The following is a 27,613-nucleotide window of genomic DNA, read 5'->3' on the forward strand; positions in this document are numbered from 1 at the left end:
AGGACCTCCAGGAGTTGTTCAGTAAGGCCCAGGCCACTTCGCTGCCGCTGCACCGACCATATGACTGCAGGATTGACCTTCTCCTAGGCACCACTCCGCCCTGGGGACAACTCTACTCTCTGTCGGGTCCGGAGACCAAGGCTAGCTGCTGGGTTCATCCGTCTGCCTCCCCCACCGGCGCAGGGTTCTTCTTTGTGGAGGACAAAACCATGTGCCCGGGCCACCGTGTTCTCCAAGATGGACCTACAGAATGCCTCCCACCTGGTGTGGATACGGGAAGGGGACGAGTGGAAGACTACCTTCAACACGGCCAGCGGTCACTACGAGTCTCTGGTCATGCCATTTGGCCTTACCAACGCCCCTGCTGTGTTCCAAGCTCTGGTTAATGATGTTCTCTGCGACATGTTGAACCGGTTCGTCTTTGTCTACCTCGACGACATCCTCGTCTTCTCCCGCTCCACTCAAGAACACGTGCTCCACGTCCGACAGGTTCTCCAAATGCCTCCTGGAGAACCAGCTTTTTGTAAAAGCAGAGAAGTGTGAATTCCATCGCTCCACCATCCCCTTTCTGGGTTACATCATCGCTGCAGGGAGTGTACAGATGGAGAGCAGTGGTGGATTGGCTCCAGCCTACGTCCAGAGTACAGCTGCAATGTTTCCTGGGATTCGCCAACTTTTATCAACCCTTCATCCAGGGCTACAGCACCCTGGCTTCCCCCCTGCCCAGATAACCGGATGTTCGTTCCTGATGCGGTCCGCTCCTCGGTCCTGGAGTGGACCCACTCCTCCAGGCTTGCCTGCCACCCGGGCTCCCGTTGGACCCTGGCTTTTGTGCGACAACGCTGTTGGTGGCCTACCATGGTTCCTGACGTCTCTGCATTCGTCGCCGCTTGCACAGTCTGTGCAGAGAAAAAGACACTTCGGTAAGCTCTGGCTGGTCTTCTCCAACTTCTGCCTGTCCCTGGTCTCACATCTCGCTGGACTTTGTCACGGGTCTCCCCCCATCTGATGACAACACCGTCATCCTGATCGTAGTGGATCGGTTTTCCAAAGCCGCCCACTTCATTCCTCTCCCCAAGCTACCCTCTGCTAAAGACATGGCCCAGCTCATGGTGCAGCATGTCTTCCAGATCCATGGACTGCCAGTAGACATGGTCTCCGACCGGGGTCCTCAGTTCTCGTCCTGGTTCTGGAAGGCGTTCTGCACCCTCATTGGGCCGTCGGCCAGCCTGTCCTCCGGGTTCCACCCCCAGTCCAACGCCCAGTTGGAGCGAGCCAACCAGGACCTAGAAACTACTCTGCGCTCCCTGGTCTGGAGCCAGCAGCTTGTGTGGGTTGATTACGCTGCTCTGCCATGGGTCTATCACCCTTTGAGTGTTCCCTGGTGTATCAGCCCCTGCTTTTCCCTGGGCAAGAAGAGGACGGCATACCTTCGGCCCAGATGTTTGTCCGCCGCTGTTGTCGTCCCTGGAGGAGAGCCCGGTCGGCCCTCAAGACCACCTCCAGGTATCGACGACAAGCAGATCGCCACCGGACCCTGGCTCCTCGGTATCGTCTCGGGCAGAAAGTATGGCTGTCCACCCGGGATCTTCCCCTCCGGTTGGAATCCCGCAAACTCTCCCACCGGTTTATTGGCCCTTTTCCCATCTCCAAAGTCATCAGCCCTTCTGCTGTTCGTCTTCTGTTGCCCCGTACCCTCCGTATACAGCCCACCTTTCATGTGTCCAGAGTTAAACCCATGTCTCCCAGCCCTTTGTCTCCTGTTTCCAGGCCCACCCCTATTCCCCCGTCTCATCGATGGCCAACCGGCATACACAGTGAGGCGTCTCCTGAAGGTTCAACCTCGGGGCAGGGGGTACCAGTACCTGGTTGACTAGGAGGGTTATGGCCCGGAGGAGAGGTGCTGAGTCCCCGCTAGGGACATCCTGGACCCAGGCCTCATCGAGGATTTCCAAGGCCGGCACCCCGGTCAACCAGGTTTGCGCACAGGTAGGATGCCAGGTGGTGCCCCTAAAAGGGGGGGGGGGGGTACCTGTCACACCCTGATCTGTTTCACCTGTCTTTGTGCTTGTCTCCACCACCCTCCAGGTGTCGCCCATCTTCGTTATTATCCCCTGTGTATTTATACCTGTGTTCTGTTTGTCTGTTGACAGTTCGCTTTGTTTCCTGAAACCTACCAGCGTTTTGTTCCCCTGCTCCTGTCTGTTCTTGCTCCTGTTTTCTAGTCCTTCCCGGTTTTTCCCGTTCTGCCTGCCCTGACCCTGAGCCTGCCTGCCGTTCTATACCTTGCCCCACCTCACTGGATTATTGACCCCTGCCTTCCTCGACCCTGAGACTGCCTGCCGTTCTGGACCTTTTGCACCCTCTCTGGATTACTGACCTCTGCCTGCCTTTGACCTGTCGTTTGCCTGCCCCTGTACAAGCAATAAACTTTTGTTTCTTCGACACTGTCTGCATCTGGGTCATACCTGAAATCTTATACCTATAACAAATTGCAAAAACACTATTCCTTGTGTTTCGATGTAGCATATGCCAAACTTTATAGCCTATTAATGTACAAAAAAATGTATGCATTCACTATTGTAAGTCGCTCTGGATAAGAGCGTCTGCTAAGTGACAAAAATGTAAAATATAATGTTTTTTAGGGTACTTCCCTATAACAATAATTGTCCACCTCACGGTTCAACTGTCGGAGATTTGAGCACTAAATGCATCAGGGCATTGCATGCATAGACCAATAGGCATAGGTGTCCACTGTATGATATTAGAATTTAAACTAAGACTATATGAAGGAAGAGAAGCTCAAGGCTAGCCCCAGAAAGATAGAGATATGCCGGCGGGATGCTACGACACCAACATGCATTTCTTTATGTCAGATGGCTAATGCGTCTGCTATACAGACATAGATGTACAGAAGGAGGTAATTCGTTAATTTTCAATCCAAATATTTATATAAAGATAAGCATTATATTAGATTATAGGAGCAACTCTGGAAGGCCTGAAACATTATTACTCACCTTACGTTCAAATGTCTGAGTCAGTTTGAGCACTGGTGCACACTGCCTTCACATCATAGGCTTGCAGTAGCTAAAGCTTAATAGCCACACCAAAAGTTTTAAACTTGATTAGGGTAATATGTGACCCGTTTCAGGAAGCTAGGCGTATGTCGCAAGTCACTACTTCACAGGAGAGGCTTTTAAATGTATTTGTTTTTATTGAAATGTGTTTATGGGGCAGAAAGGCCTTCTAGAACATGGTAACCTTTATGTGCCTTAATAACAAACTTGTATTCCATCTGTAAATCCAAATAATACATTTTTATTATGAGCCTAGTTGGTTTAGCCATGGAAAAAGTCAGGAACCTTCCCCCTTGCCATGATTGTCTGAGTTAATGGATGGGCTGGACATGCAGAGAGAAGTTCGGATTGGTCTGCCATGTAGCGTGCTTCTGTCTATAACGTGAGCTGCTCAGTATGTGTAGATGATCATTTCTACCGCGGATGTTTTGAAATATATAACATTAGCCATCAAGAACTACTGAAGTTTTGCTACTTTCCTCAACATTGATGCCCTAATTTTAGCAGGTGCTATTGACAGATCAGTTGGAAAAAGTTGCGATGGGCTACTTTCTGCACACCCTACGGTCAGTGTGAACCGGAGTGACTTGACACAACACTGGCCAAACAAGATGTAGCTACAAACAAAACAGAGTTAAATGGTCTAGGTATGCGGGTAAGAGTCTAGCTACATTTTCAGTTATGTGTATGATCTGTGTAGTAATATTATTCGAAGTAAGATTTTGATATAGGCCAAGGACTGGATGAAGTGAATTTTTACCCAGAGTTTTTCCTTATTGTAGGCTACTACTTTTACCCCTTTTAGTCTTGAAATCTTTGGTTGTTTACTACACTGCCAACTCTGTTTAGCACATGCCCTCACATGTGAATCCTTAAAGAGATGGGTGGGACGACAGCTTAAGAGGGTGTGAACGATGTTGAATGGGTGTAGACAAAGAAGAGCTCTCCAGGTGGTGTACCAAAAATATTCAAGGGCCATTTTCTCAAAATTGAGGTTACAAGTTTATCAACTTTCAAAGCATAATTACTTTCCCATTGTTTCTCAACTGTAGTGTATGATATGTCAATTTCCAACTCTGAGTCTCTGCTTTTATCCAATGTAAAAAAAACATAATTTGGTTATATAGTACTGAATCCAGGTGGTGGGTCAAAGATCAAAAGTAAGTCAAGCAATTGTTTATAGGGAAAATATGAGCAGGCTATTATATTGCTGCAAACACAACATTACAGTGGCTTGTGAAAGTATTCACCCCCTTGGCATTTTTCCTATTTTGTTGCCTTACAACCTGGAATTAAAATGGATTTTGGTGGGGTTTGTATCATTTTACTTTTTTTTTACCTTTATTTAACTAAGGAAGTCAGTTAAGAACAAATTCTTATTTTCAATGATGGCTTAGGAACAGTAGGTTAACTGCCTTGTTCAGGGGTAGAACAACAGATTTTTTTCAGCTCAGCGATTCAATCTTGCAACCTTCCAGTTACTAGTCCAACACTCTAACCACTAGGCTATGTCTCTATAGGTATGTCTCTATAAGCTTGGCACATCTAGCCACTGGGATTGTTGCCCATTCTTCAAGGCAAAACTGCTCCAACTCCTTCAAGTTGGATGGGTTCTGCTGGTGTACAGCAATCTTTAAGTCATACCAGAGATTCTCAATTGCATTGAGGTCTGGGCTTTGACTAGGCCATTCCAAGACATTTAAATGTTTCCACTTAAACCACTCGAGTGTTGCTTCAGCAGTATGCTTAGGGTCATTGACCTGCTGGAAGGTGAACCTCCGTCCCAATCTCAAATCTCTGGAAGACTTAAACAGGTTTCTCTCAAGAATTTCCCTGTACACTTACCGCCATCCATCATTCCTTAAATTCTGACCAGTTTCCCAGTCCCTGCCGATGAAAAGCATCCCCACAGCATGATGCTGGCACCACTATGCTTCACTGTGATGTTGTTCTCAGGGTGATGAGAGGTGTTGGGTTTGCGCCAGACATAGTGTTTTCCTTGATGGCCAAAAAGCTCAAATTTAGTTTAATCTGACCAGAGTACCTCCTTCCATATGTTTGGGGAGTCTCCCACATGCCTTTTGGCGAACACCAAACGTGTTTGCTTATTTTTGTCTTGCCACTCTGTCATAAAGCCCAGCTCTGTGGCGTGTACGGCTTAAAGTGGTCCTATAGACAGATACTCCAATCTCCGCTGTGGAGCTTTGCAGCTCCTTCAGGGTTATCTTTGGTCTCTTTGTTGCCTCTCTGATTAATGCCCTCCCTGCCTGGTCCGTGAGTTTGGTGTGCGGCCCTCTCTTGGCAGGTTTGTTGTGGTGCCATATTCTTTCCATTTTTTAATAATGGATTTAATGGTGCTCCGTGGGATGTTCAAAGTTTCTGATATTTTTTTATAACCCAACCCTGATCTGTACTTCTCCACAACTTTATCCCTGACCTGTTTGGAGAGCTCCTTGGTCTTCATAGTACCGCTTCCTTGGTGGTGACACTTGCTTAGTGGTGTTGCAGACTCTGGGGCCTTTCAGAACAGGTGTATATATACTGAGATCATGTGACAGAACACTTAGACTGCACATAGGTGGACTTCATTTAACTAATTATGTGACTTCTGAAGGTAATTGGTTGCACCAGATCTTATTTAGGAGCTTCATAGCAAAGGGGTTGAATACATATGCATGCACCACTTTTCCGTATTTAATTTTTTTTCATTTCACTTCACCAATTTGGACTATTTTGTGTATGTCCATTACATGAAATCCAAATAAAAATCAATTTCAATTACAGGTTGTAATGCAACAAAATAGCAAAAACGCCAAGGGGGGTTGTAACGTCCTGACCAGCAGATGGAGCTGTTGTAGTAGTTTTGGGGTCAGGACGTGGCAGTCTTGTATGTGTGTGATTGTTCTGTGTTGGTCTTGTGACTCCTGATCAGGAACAGCTGGGGATCGTTGTTCCTGATTGAGAGTCATATATGTAGGAGTATGTTTGTCACTTGGTTTTGGTGGGTAGTTGTGTTTGCACTGCGTTGGTGAGCCTGCAAAACTGTTTAGTGTTGTGGGTATCATTTATTGTTTTGTCAAGTGGATGCTTTACTCTTTTTTGTTAATTAAAATATGAGTATCCACAACTCCGCTGCATTTTGGTCTTCCCTGCAACACAACAAAGGATTTTGTGACAGAACTACCCACCACCAAAGGACCAAGCAGCGGAGAAGAGGACAGAGGCAAGGGAGGGAGGAATGTTGGAAGCAGCGCGCTCGGGAGGTGATGGATTCCTGGTCGCTGGAGGTGTTGACGGAGAGGATTGACTGGACATGGGAGCAGTTGCGGGTCCACTGTGACAACCTGCCTGGGAGGCAGGTAGAACCCGAGAGGCAGCCCCAAGAATTTTTTAGGGGGGGGCACAAGGGCTATTTGGCGGGGTGAGATTACAGCCCCAGGCCAGCTCCCCGTACCCTTGTAGGGCAGACTGGACAGGTCCCGTGCTTTGGGGTTGGGGCTGTGGTGAGGCCTGGGATTTTCAGGCCGGTAGGCAAGGTACCAGCGCCCCGAATGTGCCAGGGCGAAGTAGGCATCGAGCCGGAAGGGGTGATGCCAACCCTGCACTCAAGACCGCCAGTGCGCCCTTTCGGTCCGGTGTTTCCCGCTAGACGCACTAGCATGGAGGTGCGTGTCTCCAGGCTGGCATGTCCAGTACCAGCCCCACGCATCAGGAGTCTAGTGCGTCAGCCCAGCCTCGCCAGTCAACAGTCGCCAGAGCTGCCCGCCAGTCAACAGTCGCCAGAGCTGCCCGCCAGTCAACAGTCGCCAGAGCTGCCAGCCAGTCAGGAGCCACCAGAGCCGCCCGCTAGTCAGGAGCCGCCAGAGCCGCCCGCTAGTCAGAAGCTGCCAGAGTGGCCCGACTGCCCCAAGCTGCCAGAGTGGCCCGACTGCCCCGAGCTGCCAGAGTGGCCCGACTGCCCCGACCTGCCAGAGTGGCCCGACTGCCCCGAGCTGCCAGAGTGGCCCGACTGCCCTCCGGCCCAGCCTGAGGGGCCCGACTGTCCTCCGGCCCAGCCCGAGGGGCCCTCCTGTCCTCCGGCCCAGCCCGAGGGGCCCTCCTGTCCTCCGGCCCAGCCCGAGGGGCCTTCCTGTCCTCTGACCCAGCCCGAGGGGCCCTCCTGTCCTCCGGCCCAGCCCGAGGGGCCCGCCTGTCCTCCGGCCCAGCCCGAGGGGCCCGCCTGTCCTCCGGCCCAGCCCGAGGGCCCGCCTGTCCTCCGGCCCAGCCCGAGTGGCCCGCCTGTCCTCCGGCCCAGCCCGAGTGGCCCGCCTGTCCTCCGGCCCAGCCCGAGTGGCCCTCCTGCCCTCCGGCCCAGCCCGAGTGGCCCTCCTGCCCTCCGGCCCAGCCCGAGTGGCCCTCCTACCCTCCGGCCCAGCCCGAGTGGCCCTCCTGCCCTCCGGCCCAGCCCGAGTGGCCCTCCTGCCCTCCGGCCCAGCCCGAGTGGCCCTCCTGCCCTCCGGCCCAGCCCGAGGGGCCCTCCTGCCCTCCGGCCCAGCCTTCCGGCCCAGCCTGAGGAGCCCTCCTGCCCTCCGGCCCAGCCCGAGGGGCCCTCCTGTCCTCCGGCCCAGCCAGAGTGGTCCGTCTGCCAGGGTCAGCCCGAGTGGCCCGTCTGCCCGGCGCAGCTATCGGCGCCACCAAAGTGGGCGACGCCGAAGGTGGAGCGAGGTCCACGTCCTGCACCTGAGCCACCTCCAGGATAGGTGGGTTGGGGAGGGAGGGTGTAGCACAGTGCCGTCGTTGACGGCAGCCACCCTCCCTTCCCTCCCTTATTGTTTAGGGGTTATTGTTTATGGGTTTTGTTGGGGATTTTGTTTTTGGTGTTTTTTGTTGTTAGGTGCATTCCGGGGTCTGCACCTTGGGAGGGGGGGGGGGGGGGGTACTGTCACGTCCTGACCAGCAGATGGAGCTGTTGTAGTAGTTTTGGGGTCAGGACGTGGCAGTCTTGTATGTGTGTGATTGCTCTGTGTTGGTCTTGTGACTCCTGATCAGGAACAGCTGGGGATCGTTGTTCCTGATTGGGAGTCATATATGTAGGAGTATGTTTGTCACTTGGTTTTGGTGGGTAGTTGTTTTTGCACTGTGTTGGTGAGCCTGCAAAACTGTTTAGTGTTGTGGGTATCATTTATTGTTTTGTCAAGTGGATGCTTTACTCTTTTTTGTTAATTAAAATATGAGTATCCACAACTCCGCTGCATTTTGGTCTTCCCTGCAACACAACGAAGGATTTTGTGACAGGGGTGAAGACTTTTGCAAGGCACTGTACAGTTGAAACTTCATTTTGGCAACAGAAAATGTCTCAACAGAATGAAACAAAACACTTGTGAACTGGTTTAAACCTTCACAAAAGTTTTGAACAGGATATATTGCAGCAATTACCAGCAAAGTCAAGTGCTTACTATAACCAACAAATGACAGAAATATGCTAATTATACTTATTTTACAACAGACCTACTTATAACCTATCTTAAACTAAATTTGGAGCAAACAATTAAAAAGACAGATTGAATTTAATTTAGCCAATGAAAATGTCTCAATAGAATTAAACAAATGTCACGCCCTGCCCATAGAGATTCTTATTATTCTCTATGTTTGGTTAGGTCAGGGTGTGGCTCGGGTGGGGAAGTCTAGGTTTTCTGTTTCTTTGTTTTTGGGCCGAGTGTGGTTCCCAATCAGAGGCAGCTGTCTATCGTTGTCTCTGATTGGGAATCATACTTAGGCAGCCTGTTTTCCACCTGTGTTTGTGGGAGGTTATTTTCTGTTTAGCGTCTATGCCTGACGGAACTGTTCGCTTTGTTTTGTTGTTTTTTGGTTATTCTTGTTTGAGTGTTTCTTGGAATAAAGTATCATGAACACTTACCACGCTGCGCGTTGGTCCACTTCTCCTTCTAACAAGAGCCGTTACAACAAAACAGGTTTTGTTATTTAAAGATTAATAAATTAATAAATATGAAGCCTAATAATAACAATGCTGTACAAAAAATATGATAAATAAATGTCAATTCCAAATTGTCATCCAACCTGATTAGTGAGTTGCACAGTAGACTGCATTTTTCTCATCTTAGTCTACTACAATATTAAAACTTATATTAAATTTCCTAACCCTAACCCTAACCCTTGTAGGCTTTTCACTATAGGCATGTTCTTTTTCCTCTAACTTTAATTTTATTAAATGAAAAAGGCCTCCATCTTCACAATCAACAGTAGCCTAAGCCAAGGCTCCTCTCTCGGTCTCTCTCTCCTTAGCAGCAGGCGTATATGCGCCCAAGGCCTGAGAGAATGGTACTGATGCGCAAATTTAGGGTGTAGGCTATGATAGACAGCCTCTCCGGGACAATTTGGCCTGCTACAATTTTATTTATTGGCTTTTATTTTTTTTATTGACCAAAAGCTGCAATAAGGGAAACCCTGGAGCATTTTCCCATCAGAGTTGTGTTTCCATTAAATGTACTTGTTGCAGATAAAAGTCTGTGTATAAATACATAGTGTACATAAAAATACTTTTTGAGGTAAAATTCCCATGTTCCGAATTAAAAATACAAGTTAAATGGATTTCCATCGCATTTTCAACTCTTGGCGTACTGATGGTTTTGTCACAAAAACTGTTGCGTAGGTATAGTGAATGTGCCAACTCTGGTATTGTCACGTGCACTCTAGCCAACAGCTTGCAGACACAGTGCAGTTATAGCCTACTACATGATGAGATTATTATTGACAAAAGTGCAAGACAATATGTATTTGTTGAATGGCATCCAAGCATTGATCATCACATCACCAGAACAAAACCCTAGATTTAGGTGTCACGTCCTGACCAGTAAAAGGGGTTATTTGTTATTGTAGTTTGGTCAGGACGTGGCAGGGGTGTGTTTGTTTAGTGTGTTTCGGGGTTTTGGTTTATGTTCTATGTTTTCTATTTCTATGTGGGTTTTGTAGTTTGTCTATTTCTATGTTTGTTTTGGGAACAACCTCCAATTAGAAGCAGCTGGTTGTCGTTGCTTCTAATTGGAGGCCATATTTTAGTGGGTTTATTTGTTCCATGTATAGTCTATGTACCTTACAGGACTGTTTTTCGTCGTTCTTGTGTTTATTTCTTTAATAAATCAAGAAGATGATTCACATCCCTGCTGCAGTTTGGTCCGATCATTACGACGCTTATGACAATAGGAGCGTGTGTATGCTTACAGGAGACTTTTGAACTAGCCTAATCAGATTAAAACATTGTGACTGGTTGTGTTTATACCACATATAAAAGTTCATATTAAAAAGTTATATTTTGGCTATATTGAAGCGTTCTAGGTGCTTGAGGAATAGCCACTAGGATTGGAGAGGAGGCAGAGCGTGAGTTAAGCTTTCCTGAATAACTGGGCCTGCTGGGAGCATATGTGGCCACATTATAGGACGACTTGGGAGAATGATGATGCGCAACAGACAGCGCATCTCAGTATTAGAAGTAAAACTACAGCCAGACTGGCCTGCTACTGTGCCTTTCTAGACCTAACACATTGTCCAGAGTAGACCCACAACTGATCCAAATCAAATGAAACATTCAAATAGCACGGCTTTTGCGCCGTTACTCAAAGGATATTTTCACTGCACCCTAGAGTAGGCTAGAATGTTGTACTCACTTGAAAACAATAATTAAATTGTTCATTGCATTATTGTTTTGTAGGCAAGTCTAGGTAGGATGATTGTATTGTCCCATCAATAGGGGAGATGTTTTAGCTTTGACTCATGCCTTCACTGTTCTTTCATGCGCAATGATGCACCTGGTATCTCCGCTGTCTATCAGCTATTCCTATTTGTTCTTGTCGATTCATTAAAAAAACGTATGCAGATTGTAATATTTTTTGTGTGGTACGATTGCAAGTTAGCCTACTGCAAATCTGGACAACGATCCACCTACCACTATTGTCACTATGAATGGTGGATGGAGGGCAGGATAGATAGTTAGACTGGTAGACTATACTGACATGTGGAATAGTAAAAGTTAGTGCAGGGAAAAGTGTAGTGAATAAGGGAAGTACCAAAACACCTTGACATAGGAAAAGGTGCATTCAAAAAGATTAGGAAATTTGGCTAGGATGGAAGAAATATATAGTAAAATCTGCAAAAGAGCGAATGTAAACCTGGGGAAAACGTACTACCCTCCCCTGTGCCCAATGAAAAAAAACACAACTTTCTCCAAAGCAAAAAACCCTCCCCTATTTTGGAACACACCTCCCCTCACTAAATTGCGATCTGTCCCAAACGCTAGAGAAAGGCATGACAGTAGGTAGGAAGTGAGCTACTGAACAGAACAAAGGACAGTTGGTAAAGCAGGTGGGCAGTGTAGTCTTACTGTATCTCTTTGGTCCATCCTCCAGGCAGAAGGAGAGGGTCAGGGTGGCGTCCTCCTCAAAGAACTCTGTGGCAAACGCATCCCACCACAGACTGTCACTCTCCTGAAAGAGAGAGAGAGAAGAAAGTTGATCAATAATTCAAATAGTTCTAATATTATCATATAATTTGCTTTGATGCACAGAACATATTTTATGGAAACAACAGATTCTATACTATCTACGTATTCCCCCAAAATCTATTTTCTCCATGATAAGTACATCACGCATCAACCCAGGACATCCACCACTGTACACAACATCATGATATTGAAATCACTTTACTATCACAAACAGGCAAAATGTTGTACCCTTCCACCTGCCACTCCGGGGAACATGACACCATCATTTACCAGATAATGTACCGTAACCGCAGACGACCCCATGTGATGCATGATGTTGATTTCACCCGACATGTTAGGATAGATCGAGAGAGGCTTTCATTCGTTGCTCCACTGAGGGATCGCTAGACCCTTCCAGATTTTTACAATTATCCATGTCAATGTCGCCTAGCGTCAAGTCCAATATGTGTTGACCCCAAGGACCTTGAAGAACAACTCAATGTGCTTCATATCTGCAGGTCTTGAGGTGTGTGTGCGTGTGTATGTGTGTGTATATGTGTGTGTGTGTGTGTGTGTGTGTGTGTGCGCGTGTGTATGTGTGTGTATATATGTGTGTGTGTGTGTGTGTGTGTGTGTGTGTGTGTGTGTGTGTGTGTGTGTGCGTCTGCGTGTGCGTGCGCGTGTGTGTGATATAGGGGGGAGAGGGAGGGAGGGGATAGAACTTCTGCAGTTCATTTTGAAGGTGAATCAATACGTGATTATGACCTGGGAATAGAGCGTCCGCTGGTGAAGTAGCATCAACATCCCTGGGTCATAGATTGGTGATAAACCTAGGGATAGGCCTATGATACCTTAACGGCTGGGATTCAATCAATTACAGATTGAGATAAACTGCACTGCTGTATCGGAGGTGTTAACAATGTTGTAACCAACACACGCTAATCTGATTCTCATTGGATATTGGATACATACTAGAAGCGCAGTTTCCTCCTATGAAAAATGATACACTCTCATCTGTCCATTTCTGCACAGTCACATATTTGTTATCTTTGCTGCATCACCACTACCCAAATTTAGAGCAAGCAAACTATGACTCTTAATTCTGACCCAGATAGGCCCACTGCTGCACCATCGTTGCATTTTACTAGCACACTGGGAGTAGTGATGATTGACTCAACAGGAGTCCCTGAATGGTGTGTGTGATTGGGCTAGTGCCAGGCAACTGTCAGCGGATTGAGTCCCCCAGGGGACAGGAGGACAGGGTGGTATGGTGGTGGGATAGGGGGCATGGATGCCTAGCGCAGCAGGATTCCACTAGAATAGAGGTTACCAAACTGTTTATAGTCCCGTACCCCTTCAAACATTCAACCTCCAGCTGCGTACCCCCTCTAACACCAGGGTCAGCGCACTCTCAAATGTAGTTTTTTGCCATCATTGTAAGCCTGCCACACACACACCATACAATACATTTATTAAACATAAGAAGGAGTGTGAGTTTTTGACACAATCCGGCTCGTGGGAAGTGACAAAGGGCTCTTATAGGACCAGGGCACAAATAATAACATAATAAAAATCAATAATTTTGCTCTTTATTTAGCCCTCTTACAAATAAAACTTTATTTGTTCATCAAAATGGTGAATAACTCACCACAGGTTAATGAGAAGGGTATGCTTGAAAGGATACAATGTTGGGTTGTATTGGAGAGAGTCTCAGTCTTAAATCGTTTTCCACACACAGTCTGCCTGTATTAAGTTTTCATGCTAGTGAGGGCCGAGAATCCACTCTCACATAGGTACGTGGTTGCAAAGGGCATCAGTGTCTTAACAGCGTGATTTGCCGAGGCAGGATACTCTGAGCGCAGCCCAATCCAGAAATCCAGCAGTGGCTTATGATTAAATAAAATTTTCACAGAACCGCTTGTTGCAATTTCGATGAGGCTCTCTTGTTCATATATCGGTAAGTGGACTGGAGGCAGGGCATGAAAGGGATAACGAATCCAGTTGTTTGGGCCATCCGTTCTTGAAAGTACCTGCGGAATTGCGCACCCAACTCACTCAGGTGCTTCGCTATATCACATTTGACATTGTCTGTAAGCTTGATTTCATTTGCACACAAGAAATCATACAATGACGGAAAGACCTGTGTGTTGTCCATGTTAAAAGCAGACAGAGAAGAGCTCCAACTTCTTAATCATAGCCTCAATTTTGTCCCGCACGTTGAATATAGTTGGAGAGAGTCCCTGTAATCCTAGATTCAGATCATTCAGGCGAGAAAAACATCCCCCAGATTGGCCAGTCGTGTGAGAAACTCGTCATCATGCAAGTGGTCAGACAAGTGAAAATTATGGTCAGTAAAGAAAACTTTAAGCTCGTCCCTCAATTATAAAAAACGTGTCAACACTGTGTCAATCCTGTCAATCCTCTCCTGTTATCCTGGTTTCCAGTTTTTTGCAGAAGAGGGTGTCATCCTTAATTGACCCCCAATAAACGTAACAGACATATACCAGGAGCTGTGCCAGGCCCGCCACGTATGTTGACTCATCCAGCTGTAACGCGTTGAATTCACTGGCTTGTATGCGAAGCAGTAATTGTTCCAAAACATCTCCTGCTGTGTCATTGATGCATCGTGAAACAGTGTTGTTTGATGACGCAATTATCTGTATAGTATTTTTGGCCTTTTCCCCCAGCATTGTCCCAGCCATATCGACGGCAGCAGGAAGAACAGGCAAGCCCAATACAATAGTTTTGGGTAGGTTCTATACATGTCGTACTACTCGAAAGTTGTCTTAATTCTCGCTCAAAAAACTTCCGTGGCTTATTTTTGAAATTGGAATGTTTTGTTTCTAAATCTCTGCGCAAGACTGAAGGTTTCATCGAGTTGTGAGATAGTACTTTTACACATATAACACACTGTGGCTGAGGAAAGGCACTACTCCCAATATAAGTGAACCGCAAATCAATGTAGTTCTCATCATAATTGTGCCTCTTTGACGGTCCAACGTCCCTGTAAGTTGTTCGATGAGGGGGCAGTAGCTCTTCAGCTGCATCAGACACACAACTGTCAATGTCCATGCTAGCTGGGCTAACAACAAATGTAGAATTACTGATGCTAGCATTGGATGTGCTCGTGGAAGCAGAGAAACTTGTGTCGTCGACATGTGCAGGTGTAGTACTGCTGGTAATAGCAGTACTACTAGTAGAGCTGGTATGTGTCTCTATGGCCTGACTTTTTTTAACCATTCATCAATTTTCGAGCAAACGGAATGAACAGCAGCTACGTTTGGCTACACACGGACCGTTAGTGGAATTTATTTGACATTGTGTTATTTCGCTGAACACTAGATGGTTTAATTATATTTTGGGCAGTGAAACAAAGCTACTCAGGCAAGAAAAAATAACTAATGTATAGCCCTGTTGGAAAATATAAATGGAAAAATGTGAAGAAATTATACTTTTTTTATATAAGAAAAGTTTTTTTTCTCATTAAAAAAAAGTGAATCACATTTTTATTTGGCATACCCCCGACGGCATTGCGCGTACCCCAGTTTGGGAATACCTGCACTAACAACAATGGTCACTCACATGACTGACGAGGCCTCCACTGGGACAGCACTGGATGAGCTGGTTGAGAAATGTGTATGTGAGAGAGAGAGAGAGAGAGAGAGAGAGAGAGAGAGAGAGAGAGAGACAGGGGGGGCAGAGAGAGAGAGAGAGAAAGGGGGGCATAGAGAGAGAGGGGGAGAGGGGGAGAGAGAGAAGGAGACTGAGATAGAGAGAGAGGGTGGGGAGAGAGAGAGAAGGAGGGGGAGACAGAGTGAAAGGGATGGGTAAGAGGGAGAGGGAGAGGGAGAGAAAGACAGAGCGAGAGAGAGAGAGAAGGGGGGAGAGAGTGAGCGAGAGAGAGTGAGAGAGAGAGAGAAAGGGGAGGGAGAGAGAGAGAGAGAGACGGGGAAAGAGAAAGAGAGAGAGAGAGAGAGAGAGAGTGAGAGAGAGACGGTGAGCATAGCCTTGCTATTGAGAAAGGCTACAGTAGGCAGACCTGGCTCTCAAGAGAAGACAGGCAATGTGCACACTGCCTACAAAATTAGGGGAAAACTGAGCTGCACTTCCTAATCTCCTGCTAAATGTATGACCATATTAAAACCTCTCTGGGGTATGTGGGACGCTAGCGTCCCACTCACCAACAGCCAGTGAAATAGCAGAGCGCCAAATTCAAAACAACAAAAATGTCATAATTCAAATTTCTCACACATACAAGTATTATACACCATTTTAAAGATAAACTTCTCGTTAATCCAACCACAGTGTCCGATTTCAAAAAGGCTTTACCGCGAAAGCATACCATTAGATTATGTTAGGACTAGAAGTCGACCGATTAATCGGAATGGCCGATTAATTAGGGCCGATTTCAAGTTTTCATATTAATTGGAAATCGGTATTATTGGACGCCGATTTGGGCGATTAAAAAAAAATTACAAAATTCCGACCTTTATTTAACTAGGCAAGTCAGTTAAGAACACATTCTTATTTTCAATGATGGCCTAGGAACGGTGGGTTAACTGCCTTGTTCAGGGGCAGAACAACAGATTTTTAGCTTGTCAGCTCGGGGATTCAATCTTGCAACGTTACGGTTAACTAGTCCAACGCTCTAACCACCTGCTTTACATTGCACTCCAGGAGGAGCCTGCCTGTTACGCGAATGCAGTAAGAAGCCAAGGTAAGTTGCTAGCTAGCATTAAGCTTATCTTCTAAAAAACAATCAATCAATCATAATCACTAGTTAACTACACATGGTTCATGATATTACTAGTTTATCTAGCCTGTCCTGCGTTGCATATAATCGCTTAGTTACACGTTGCTCCAACCATAAACATCAATGCCTTTCTTAAAATCAATACACAAGTATATATTTTTAAACCTGCATATTTAGTTAATATTGCCTGCTAACATTAATTTATTTTAACTAGGGAAAATGTGTCACTTCTCTTGAAAACAGAGTCAGGTTATATGCAGCAGTTTGGGCCGCCTGGCTCGTTGTGAACTGTGAAGACTATTTCTTCCTAACAAAGACAGCCGACTTCGCCAAACAGGGGATGATTTAACAAAAGCGCATTTGCGAAAAAAGCACAATCGTTGCACGACTGTACCTACACATAAACATCAATGCCTTTCTTATAATCAATAAACAGAAGTATATATTTTTAAAGCTGCATATTTAGCTAAAAGAAATCTAGGTTAGCAGGCAATATTAACCAGGTGACATTGTGTAATTTTGCGTTCATTGCATGCAGAGTAAAAGTATATGCAAAAGTTTGGGCCGCCTGGCTCGTTGCGAACTAATTTGCCAGAATTGTACGTAATTATGACATAACATTGAAGGTCGTGCAATGTAACAGGAATATTTAGACTTAGGGATGCCACCCGTTAGATAAAACACGGAACGGTTCCGTATTTCACTGACAGGAAAAACTTTTTGTTTTCGAGATGATAGTTTACGGATTCGACTATATTAATGACCTAAGGCTCGTATTTCTGTGTGTTATTATGTGATAATTAAGTCTATGATTTGATAGAGCAGTCTGACTGAGCGATGGTAGGCAGCAGTAAGCTCGTAAGCATTCATTCAAACAGCACTCTCGTGCGTTTTGCCAGCAGCCCTTCGCAATGCATTGCGCTGTTTATGACTTCAAGCCTGTCAACTCCCAAGATTAGGCTGGTGTAACCGATGTGAAACGGCTAGCTAGTTAGCTGGGTGCGCGCTAATAGCGTTTCAAACGTCACTCACTCTGAGACTTGGAGTAGTTGTTCCCCTTGCTCTACATGGGTAACGCTGCTTCGAGGGTGGCTGTTGTCGATGTATTTCTGGTTCGAGCCCAGGTAGGAGCGAGGAGAGGGACGGAAGCTATACTGTTACACTGGCAATGCTAAAGTGCCTATAAGAACATCCAATAGTCAAAGGTATATGAAATACAAATCGTATAGAGAGAAATAGTCCTATAATTCCTATAATAACTACAACCTAAAACTTCTTATCTGGGAATATTGAAGACTCATGTTAAAAGTAATCACCAGCTTTCATATGTTCTCATGTTCTGAGCAAGGAACTTAAACGTTAGCTTTTTTACATGGCACATGTTGCACTTTTACTTTCTTCACCACCTTCCATAGACACCTGAAACCCCACCTCTTTAAGGTATACCTGGGATAGGATATAGTAATCCTTCTAACCCCCCCCCCAAAAAAAGATATAGATGTACTATTGTAAAGTGGTTGTTCCACTGGATATCATAAGGTGAATGCACCAATTTGTAAGTCGCTCTGGATAAGAGCGTCTGCTAAATTACGTAAATGTAAATGTTCTCCAACACTTTGTTTTTGCATTATGTAAACCAAATTGAACATGTTTCATTATTTATTTGAGGCTAAATTTATTTTATTGATGTATTATATTAAGTTAAAATAAGTGTTCATTCAGCATTGTTGTAATTGTCATTATTACAAGTAAATAAATAAACAAATCGGCCGAGTAATCGGTATCGGCGTTTTTGGCCCTCCAATAATCGGTGTCGGGATCGGCGTTGAAAAATCATAATCGGTCGACCTCTAGTTAGGTGTCACGTCATGACCAGCAGAGAGCGTAATTGTATTAGTTTTGGTCAGGACGTGGCAGAGTTTTGTGTTATGTGTTAGTTAATTGGGGTTGGACTCCCAATTGAAGGCAGGTGTGTTGAGTTGCCTTTGATTGGGAGTCCTATATAGTAGTGTGTGTTTTTCCTTGGGGTTGTGGGTAATTGTTTCTGTTCAGTGTGTTATGCTGTCAGTACTGTTGGCTGTCGGTTGTTTCTTGTTTTGTAAATTGTATAGTGTTCGCTCTTTATTAAATGATGATGAACACTAACTCCGCTGCACCTTGGTCCATTCCTGAAGACAGCCCTTACAGAACTACCCACCACAAAAGGACCAAGCAGCGGAGGAGGAAGGAGCCACAGGAGAACAGCGTGATGGACTGGACATGGGAGGACATCCTGGATGGCAAGGGATCCTACACTTGGGAGGAGATCCTGGTCGGAGGGGATCGCCTCCCATGGGAACAGGTCGTGGCACTCAGAAGAGTGGAGGCAGCAGGAGAGAGGGACCAACGGCGACGGTATGAGGGAACACGGCTGGGAAGGAAGCCCGAGAGGCAGCCCCAATAAAAAAAAATTGGGGGGGGGCACAGGGGCTGTTTGGCGGGGCGAGGATGGAGCCCCAGGCCAGCTCCCCACTCTAGCCCTGAGGTGCGTCAGCCCAGTCTGACTCGGCCTGTTCCCGCTCCCCGCACTAGCCCTAAGGTGCGTGTGCCCAGACTGGCACATCCTGTACCAGCCCCACGCATCGGGCATCTAGTGCGTCAGCCCAGCCTCGCCAGTCTGGTGCCGCCAGAGCCACCAGCCAGTCAGGAGTCGCCAGAGCTGTCCGCCAGTCAAGAGTCGCCAGAGCTGTCCGCCAGTCAGGAGTCGCCAGAGCTGCCCGCCAGTCAAGAGTCGCCAGAGCTGCCCGCCAGTCAAGAGTCGCCAGAGATGCCCGCCAGTCAAGAGTCGCCAGAGCTGCCCGCCAGTCAAGAGTCGCCAGAGCTGCCCGCCAGTCAAGAGTCGCCAGAGCTGTCCGCCAGTCAAGAGTCGCCAGAGCTGTCTGCCAGTCAGGAGTTGCCAGAGCTGCCTGCCAGTCAGGAGCTGCCAGAGCCGCCCACCAGTCAGGAGCTGCCAGAGCCGCCCGCTAGTCAGGAGCTGCCAGAGTGGCCCGTCTGCCCGGATCAGCCAAAGTGGCCCGACTGCCCGGATCAGCCAGAGTGGCCCGACTGCCCGGATCAGCCAGAGTGGCCCGACTGCCCGGATCAGCCAGAGTGGCCCGCCAGTCAGGAGCTGCCAGAGCCGCCCACCAGTCAGGAGCTGCCAGAGCCGCCCGCTAGTCAGGAGCTGCCAGAGTGGCCCGTCTGCCCGGATCAGCCAAAGTGGCCCGACTGCCCGGATCAGCCAGAGTGGCCCGACTGCCCGGATCAGCCAAAGTGGCCCGACTGCCCGGATCAGCCAGAGTGGCCCGACTGCCCGGATCAGCCAGAGTGGCCCGACTGCCCGGATCAGCCAGAGTGGCCCGCCAGTCAGGAGCTGCCAGAGCCGCCCGCCAGTCAGGAGCTGCCAGAGCCGCCCGCTAGTCAGGAGCTGCCAGAGTGGCCCGTCTGCCCGGATCAGCCAAAGTGGCCCGACTGCCCGGATCAGCCAGAGTGGCCCGACTGCCCGGATCAGCCAGAGTGGCCCGACTGCCCGGATCAGCCAGAGTGGCCCGCCAGTCAGGAGCTGCCAGAGCCGCCCGCCAGTCAGGAGCTGCCAGAGCCACCCGCTAGTCAGGAGCTGCCAGGATCAGCCAAGTGGCCCGTCTGCCCGGATCAGCCAGAGTGGCCCGACTGCCCGGATCAGCCAGAGTGGCCCGACTGCCCGGATCAGCCAGAGTGGCCCGACTGCCCGGATCAGCCAGAGTGGCCCGACTGCCCGGATCAGCCAGAGTGGCCCGACTGCCCGGATCAGCCAGAGTGGCCCGACTGCCCGGATCAGCCAGAGTGGCCCGACTGCCCGGATCAGCCAGAGTGGCCCGACTGCCCGGATCTGCCAGAGTGGCCCGACTGCCCGGATCTGCCAGAGTGGCCCGACTGCCCGGATCTGCCAGGGTGCCCCGCCTGCCCGGAGTTGCCAGAGTGGCCCGCCTGTCCTCCAGCCCAGCCCGAGTGGCCCGCCTGTCCTCCGGCCCAGCCCGAGTGGCCCGCCTGTCCTCCGGCCCAGCCCGAGTGGCCCGCCTGTCCTCCGGCCCAGCCCGAGTGGCCCGCCTGTCCTCCGGCCCAGCCCGAGTGGCCCGCCTGTCTTCCGGCCCAGCCAGAGTGGCCCGCCTGTCTTCCGGCCCAGCCAGAGTGGCCCGCCTGTCTTCCGGCCCAGCCAGAGTGGTCCGTCTGCCCGGGTCAGCCCGAGTGGCCCGTCTGCCCGGTGCAGCCATCGGCGCCACCGAAGTGGGCGACGCCGAAGGTGGAGCGAGGTCCACGTCCCGCACCTGAGCCACCTCCAGGATAGGTGGGTTGGGGAGGGAGGGTGTAGCACAGTGCCGTCGTTGACGGCAGCCACCCTCCCTTCCCTCCCTTATTGTTTAGGGGGGTATTGTTTATTGGTTTTGTTGGGGTATTGGGGATTTTTTGTGTTTTCTTTTTTAAGGTGCATTCCGGGGTCTGCACCTTGAGGGGGGGGGGGTACTGTCACGTCCTGACCAGCAGAGGGCGTAATTGTATTAGTTTTGGTCAGGACGTGGCAGAGTTTTGTGTTATGTGTTAGTTAATTGGGGTTGGACTCCCAATTGAAGGCAGGTGTGTTGAGTTGCCTTTGATTGGGAGTCCTATATAGTAGTGTGTGTTTTTCCTTGGGGTTGTGGGTAATTGTTTCTGTTCAGTGTGTTATGCTGTCAGTACTGTTGGTTGTCGGTTGTTTCTTGTTTTGTAAATTGTATAGTGTTCGCTCTTTATTAAATGATGATGAACACTAACTCCGCTGCACCTTGGTCCATTCCTGAAGACAGCCCTTACATTAGGACAGCACCTTGACAAGAAAAACCACACAGCCTTTTTCCAAGCATGGAGAGGCATCACAAAAACGAGAAATACAGCTAAAATGAATCACTAACCTTTGATGATCTTCATCAGATGGCACTCATAGGACTTCATGTTACACAATACATGTATGTTTTGCTCGATAAAGTTCATATTTATATCCAATAACCCCATTTTACATTGGCGTGTAATGTTCAGAAATGTTTTGCCTCCAAAACAACCGGTGAATGAGCACATCAATTTACAGAAATAATCATCATAAACGTTGATAAAATATACAACTGTTATGCATAGAATTAAAGATAACTTCTCCTTAATGCAACCGCTGTGTCAGATTTCAAAAAAGCTTTACGGCGAAAGCACACCTTGCAATAATCTGAGTACAGCGCTCAGTCACCAAAACAAGCCATACAGATACCCGCCATGTTGTGGAGTCAACAGAAGTCAGAAATAGCATTCTAAATATTCACTTACCTTTGATGATCTTCATCGGAATGCACTCCCAGAATTCCCAGTTCCACAATAAATGTTTGTTTTGTTCAATAAAGTTAATCTTTATGTCCAAATACCTCCATTTTCTTTGCGCGTTAGGTTCACTATTCCAAATGCTGAAGGGGCGCGTACTAAATTCCAGATGAAAAGTCAAAAAAGTTCTATTACAGTTTGTAGAAACATGTCAAACGATGTGTAAAATCAATCTTTAGGATGTTTTTATCGTAACTCTTCAAAAATATTCCAACCGGACAACTCCTTTGTCTTCATAAAGGAAAGAGAACTGAGCTCGTGCTCATGGTCGTGCGCGTGACTAAACTAATGGCCTACTGCCAGACGCCTGATACAAACAGCTCTTATTCGCTCCCCATTCACAGTAGAAGCCTGAAACAACATTCTAAAGGCTGTTGACATCTAGTGGAAGCCTTAGGAAGTGCAATATGACCCCATAGACACTGTATATTGGATAGGCAATCACTTGAAAAACTACAAACCTCAGATTTCCACACTTCCTGGTTGGATTCTTTCTCAGGTTTTTGCCTGCCATATGAGTTCTGTTATACTCACAGACATCATTCAAACAGTTTTAGAAACGTCAGACTGTTTTCTATCCAAATCTACTAATTATATGCATATTCTAGCTTTTGGGCCTGAGTAGTAGGCAGTTTACTCTGGGCACGCTTTTCATCCGGACGTGAAAATACTGCCCCCTACCCCAATGAAGTTAAAGACACATATTTCCCTCAGATTACACAGACCCACAAAGAATTCGAAGACAAACCCAGTTTTTATAAACTCCCATATCTATTGGGTGAAATACCACAGTGTGCCATCAAAGCAGTAAGATTTGTGACCTGTTGCCACAAGAAAAGGGCAACCGGTGAAGAACAAACACCACTGTAAACACAACCCATATTTATTTTCCCTTTTTCTTGAACTATTTGCACATAATAATTATATTTTTGGCAGTGAAACAAGGCTACTCAGGCGAGAAAAAAACCCAAATGTATAGCCCCGTTGGAAAATATCAATTTATATATATATATATATATATATATATATATATATATATATATATATATATATATATATAAGAAAAGTCTGAAATGTCTTTATTTTTGGAACTTTTGTGAGTGTAATGTTCACTGTTAATTTTTTTCTGGTTTATTATCTATTTCACTTGCTTTGGCAATGTAAAAAATTTTTTTTTTATTTAACCAGCTAAGAACAAATTCTTATTTACAATGACAGCCTACTGGGGAACAGTGGGTTAACTGCCTTGTTCTGGGGAAGAACAACAGATTTTTACCTTGTCAGCTCAGGGATTCGATTCAGCAACCTTTCAGTTACTGGCCCAACACTCTAACCACTAGGCTACCTGCCTAGTGGCAGGTAGGCACCAGGCCAATAAAGCCCTTCAATTGAGTTGAGTTGAATTGAGAGAGAAAGAGAGCGAGAGAGAGAGAAATTGCATGGCTGTCTAAAGCTTTGTGCATTTCTTTTCAGTGTGTGTGAGTACTTGCACGCGTGTGTGTGTGTGTGAGACCGATTCTGATTAGTCACACTCAGCAGGCTGAATGACCTCAGCAGATAATCCTGTCCTGTGAGGGGCCTTCAGGGAGTGAGAGTAGAACCATGGTCAACAAGGCACTATCTTCCCCGCCCCCCCTCTCTCTCTCATTCACGCTCTCCCCCATCATATGTTAACATTGCCAAAGCAAGTGAAGTAGATCATAAACAAAAGTGATATAAAATATAAAACGTAACAGTAAACATTACACTGAATAATGTCTATATACAGTGCTCTAACGATGTGCAAATAGTACAAAAGGGAAAATAAATACACATAAATATGGGTTGTATTTACAATGGTGTTTGTTCTTCACTGGTTGCCCTTTTCTTATGGCAACAGGTCACAAATCTGGCTGGCTATGCTCACTGAGTCAGTACATAGTCAAAGCATTCCTTAAGTTTGGATCAGTCACAGTGGTCAGGTATTCTGCCACTGTGTATTCTCTGTTTAGGGCCAAATAGCATTCTAGTTTGCTCTGTTTCTTTGTTAAATCTTTCCAATGTGTCAAGTAACCATCCTTTGGTTTTCTCATGATTTGGATGGGTCTAATTTTGTTGCTGTCCTGGGGCTCTGTGGGGTCTGTTTGTGTTTGTGAACAGAGCCACAGGACCAGCTTGCTTAGGGGACTCTTCTCCAGGTTCATCTCTCTGTAGGTGATGGCTTTCTTATGGAAGGTTTGGGAATCGCTTCCTTTTAGGTGGTTGCAGAATTTAACGACTCTTTTCTGGATTTTGATAATTAGCGGGTTCAGCCGAATTCTGCTCTGCATGCATTATTTGATGTTTTACGTTGATCACTGAGGATATTTTTGCAGAATTCTGCATGCAGAGTCTCAATTTGGTGTTTGTCCCATTTTGTGAATTCTTGGTTGGTGAGTGGGATACATTCGCATTAGCGGGATACCATAGTGAGAATAGATATTTGGGCTAGATAAAGGATTTGTTGGACACTATAGTGATGATAGATCTATGGGCTAGCAAAAGGATTAGTTGGACACTATAGTGATGATAGATCTATGGGCTAGCTAAAGGATAAGTGGGACACCATACCGAGGATAGATCTATGAACTAGCTAAAGGATAAGTGGGACACCATACCGAGGATAGATCTATGGGCTAGCTAAAGGATAAGTGGGACACCATACCGAGGATAGATCTATGAACTAGCTAAAGGATAAGTGAGACACCATAGTGAGGATAGATCGATGGGCTAGCTAAAGGATAACTGGGACACCATAGCAATGATAGATCAATGGGTTAGCTAAAGGATTAGTTGGACACTATAGATACTATAGATAAATGGGCTAGCTAAAGGATTAGAGGGACCCAAAAATGAGGATAGATCTATGGGCTAGCTAAAGGATCATGTGGATAGATCTATGTGCTAGCTAAAGGATAAGTGGGACACCAGAGTGAGGATAGATCGATGGGCTAGCTAAAGGATAAGTGGGACACCATAGCAATGATAGATCAATGGGTTAGCTAAAGGATTAGTTGGACACTATAGATACTATAGATAAATGGGCTAGCTAAAGGATTAGAGGGACCCAAAAATGAGGATAGATCTATGGGCTAGCTAAAGGATCATGTGGATAGATCTATGTGCTAGCTAAAGGATAAGTGGGACACCAGAGTGAGGATAGATCTATGGGCTAGCTAGAGGATTAGCAGGCCACCATAGTGAGGATAGATCTATGGGCTAGCTAAAGGATAAGTGGGACACCATACCGAGGATAGATCTATGGGCTAGATAAAGGATTAGTTGGACACTATATTTATTATAGATATCTGGGCTAGCTAAGCCTGTTGGGGCTACGGGTTAGCAATGAACCCTGAGACGGGATTGCTAGCAAGGCTGGAAATTCAAAACATCAAAAATCTAATAATTTCAATTTCTCAAACAATCAACTATTTTACACCATTTAAAAGATAAACATCTCCTTAATCTAACCACATTGTTCGATTTTCAAAGAGGCTTTACGGCAAAAGCATAAAGTTAGATTATGTTAGGACAGTACATAGCCACAAAAGTACAAACATCCATTTTCAATTCAAGGTCAGGCGTCACCAAAAGCAGAAACCAGCTAAAATTATGCACCAACCTTTGACAATCAGATGACACTCCTAGGACATTATGTTATACAATACATGCATTTTTTGTTCCATCAAGTTCATATTTATATCCAAAAACAGCATTTTACAGTAGCGGTGAAATTCAGATTTTTTTCTTCTCTGAAATGCTTCCGGTGAACAACGTTACAATTTTCAAAATTACTATTCGAAAACATTGGTAAATTATAATATTGTCATTCAAATAATTATAGTTTAACATTTCGTAAATGCTACTGTATTGCCAGATTTCAAAATAACTTTACTGGGAAATCACAAGTTGCAATAAACCGGGTGCTGTGCTAAGAACAATAGGCTAGGCTATATAGGTTAGCATCATCTTGTAACCATGTAATATCAATAATACTATTGTCAACAATCCCTTACCTTTGATTATCTTCATCCATTGGCACTTCCAGGAATCCCAGGTGCACAACAAATGTGGTTTCTTTTGACAAAGTTCATAATTGATGTGCAAATAACTCCAAGTTGTTCCATGTTGTTAGCGCTTCGGTGGCTACTAAAAAGTAGCGCGGGGGGGTGGGGTGTGAAGTCACGGCGAAAAGTTTAAAAAGTTACAAAAATAATCTATTTACATTCGTTCAAACATGTCAAACGTTGTTTAGCATCAATCTTTAGAGCCATTTTTAACGTGAAACATCAGTAATGTTTCAACCCGACCTCTCCTATGTCTAGAAAAACGTTTTTGAAAAATGTCCCGTGTCTCATGATTGCGCAGGTGCAGGCAATAATGGAAGTGACGACATCCCAGGGACGTCAACTTCCCTGCATTCTTATTCGATCTCTGTTAATCATAGACGCTTCAAACAACTTTATAAAGATCGCTGACATCTAGTGGAAGCCGTAGGAGTTGCGAAATGAATCCTTTCTCACTGTGGTATCTATTAAACAATGACTCAAAAAAATAGTACAGCCACAAAATTCTTTTTTTCTCTCAGGTTTTCTCAGGTTTTTGCCTGCCATATGAGTTGTGTTATACTTACAGACACCATTCAAACATGCATATCCTAGCTTCTGAGTTGGTGTAGGTGGCAGTTAAAAATGGGCACATATTTTTTCCAAAATTCTCAATACTGCCCCCTAGCCCGTAGAGGCTAAAGGATTAGTGGGACACCATAGCGATGATAGAACTATGGGCTAGCTAAAGGATTAGTTGGGCACTATAGTTATTATAGATAAATGGGATAGCTAAAGGAATAGAGGGACCCAAAAATGAGGATAGATCTATGGGCTAGCTAAAAGATTGTGTGGATAGATCTATGGGCTAGCTAAAGGATATGTGGTACACCATAGTGAGGATAGGTCTATGGGCTAGCTAAAGGATTAGTGGGACACCATAGTGAGGATATATCTATGGGCTAGCTAAGGGATTAGTGGGACCCCAGAGTGAGGATATATCTATGGGCTAGCTAAAGGATTAGTGGGACACCAGAGTGAGAATAGATCAATGGGCTGGCTAAAGGATCGTGTGGATAGATCCATGGGCTAGCTAGAGGATTAGCAGGACACCATAGTGAGGATAGATCTATGGCCTAGCTAAAGGATTAGCGGGACACCATAGTGAGGATAGATCTATGGGTTAGCTAAAGGATTAGTGGGACACTATAGTGATGATAGATCTATGGGCTAGCTAAAGGATGGTGACGATAGATCTATGGGCTAGCTAAAGGATAAGTGGGACACCATAGTGAGGATAGATCTATGGGTTAGCTAGAGGATTAGTGGGACACCACAGTGAGGATAGATCTATGGGCTAGCTAAAGGATTAGTGGGACACCACAGTGAGGATAGATCTATGGGCTAGCTAAAGGATTAGTGGGACACCACAGTGAGGATAGATCTATGGGCTAGCTAAAGGATTAGTGGGACACCATAGTGAGGATAGATCTATGGGCTAGCTAAAGGATTAGTGGGACACCACAGTGAGGATAGATCTATGGGTTAGCTAAAGGATTAGTGGGACACCACAGTGAGGATAGATCTATGGGCTAGCTAAAGGATTATCCATAGTGAGGATAGATATTTGGGCTAGATAAAGGATTAGTGGGACACCACAGTGAGGATAGATCTATGGGCTAGCTAAAGGATTAGTGGGACACCACAGTGAGGATAGATCTATGGGCTAGCTAAAGGATTAGTGGGACACCATAGTGAGGATAGATACATGGGCTAGCAAGAGGATTAGTGGGACACCATAGTGAGGATAGATCTATGGGCTAGCTAAAGGATGTGTGGATAGATCTATGGG

General features: G+C 46.2%; 1 protein-coding gene across 5 annotated transcripts in view; it reads right to left on the bottom strand.

Moving 5' to 3' along the window:
• LOC115170530 (LIM domain-binding protein 2) overlaps positions 1-27,613 on the bottom strand; it is a 101,203-nt gene that overhangs the window by 63,648 nt on the left and 9,942 nt on the right. For all 5 annotated transcript variants that reach the window (XM_029726777.1, XM_029726750.1, XM_029726787.1 and 2 more), the window contains exon 2: positions 11,452-11,554. In XM_029726777.1, the coding sequence (XP_029582637.1) occupies positions 11,452-11,554 (103 nt within the window). The remainder of the gene's footprint in view (positions 1-11,451; positions 11,555-27,613) is intronic.

The sequence above is a fragment of the Salmo trutta genome, chromosome 3 (genome assembly GCF_901001165.1).
Source record: "Salmo trutta chromosome 3, fSalTru1.1, whole genome shotgun sequence".
NCBI classification, from domain to species: Eukaryota; Metazoa; Chordata; class Actinopteri; order Salmoniformes; family Salmonidae; genus Salmo; species Salmo trutta.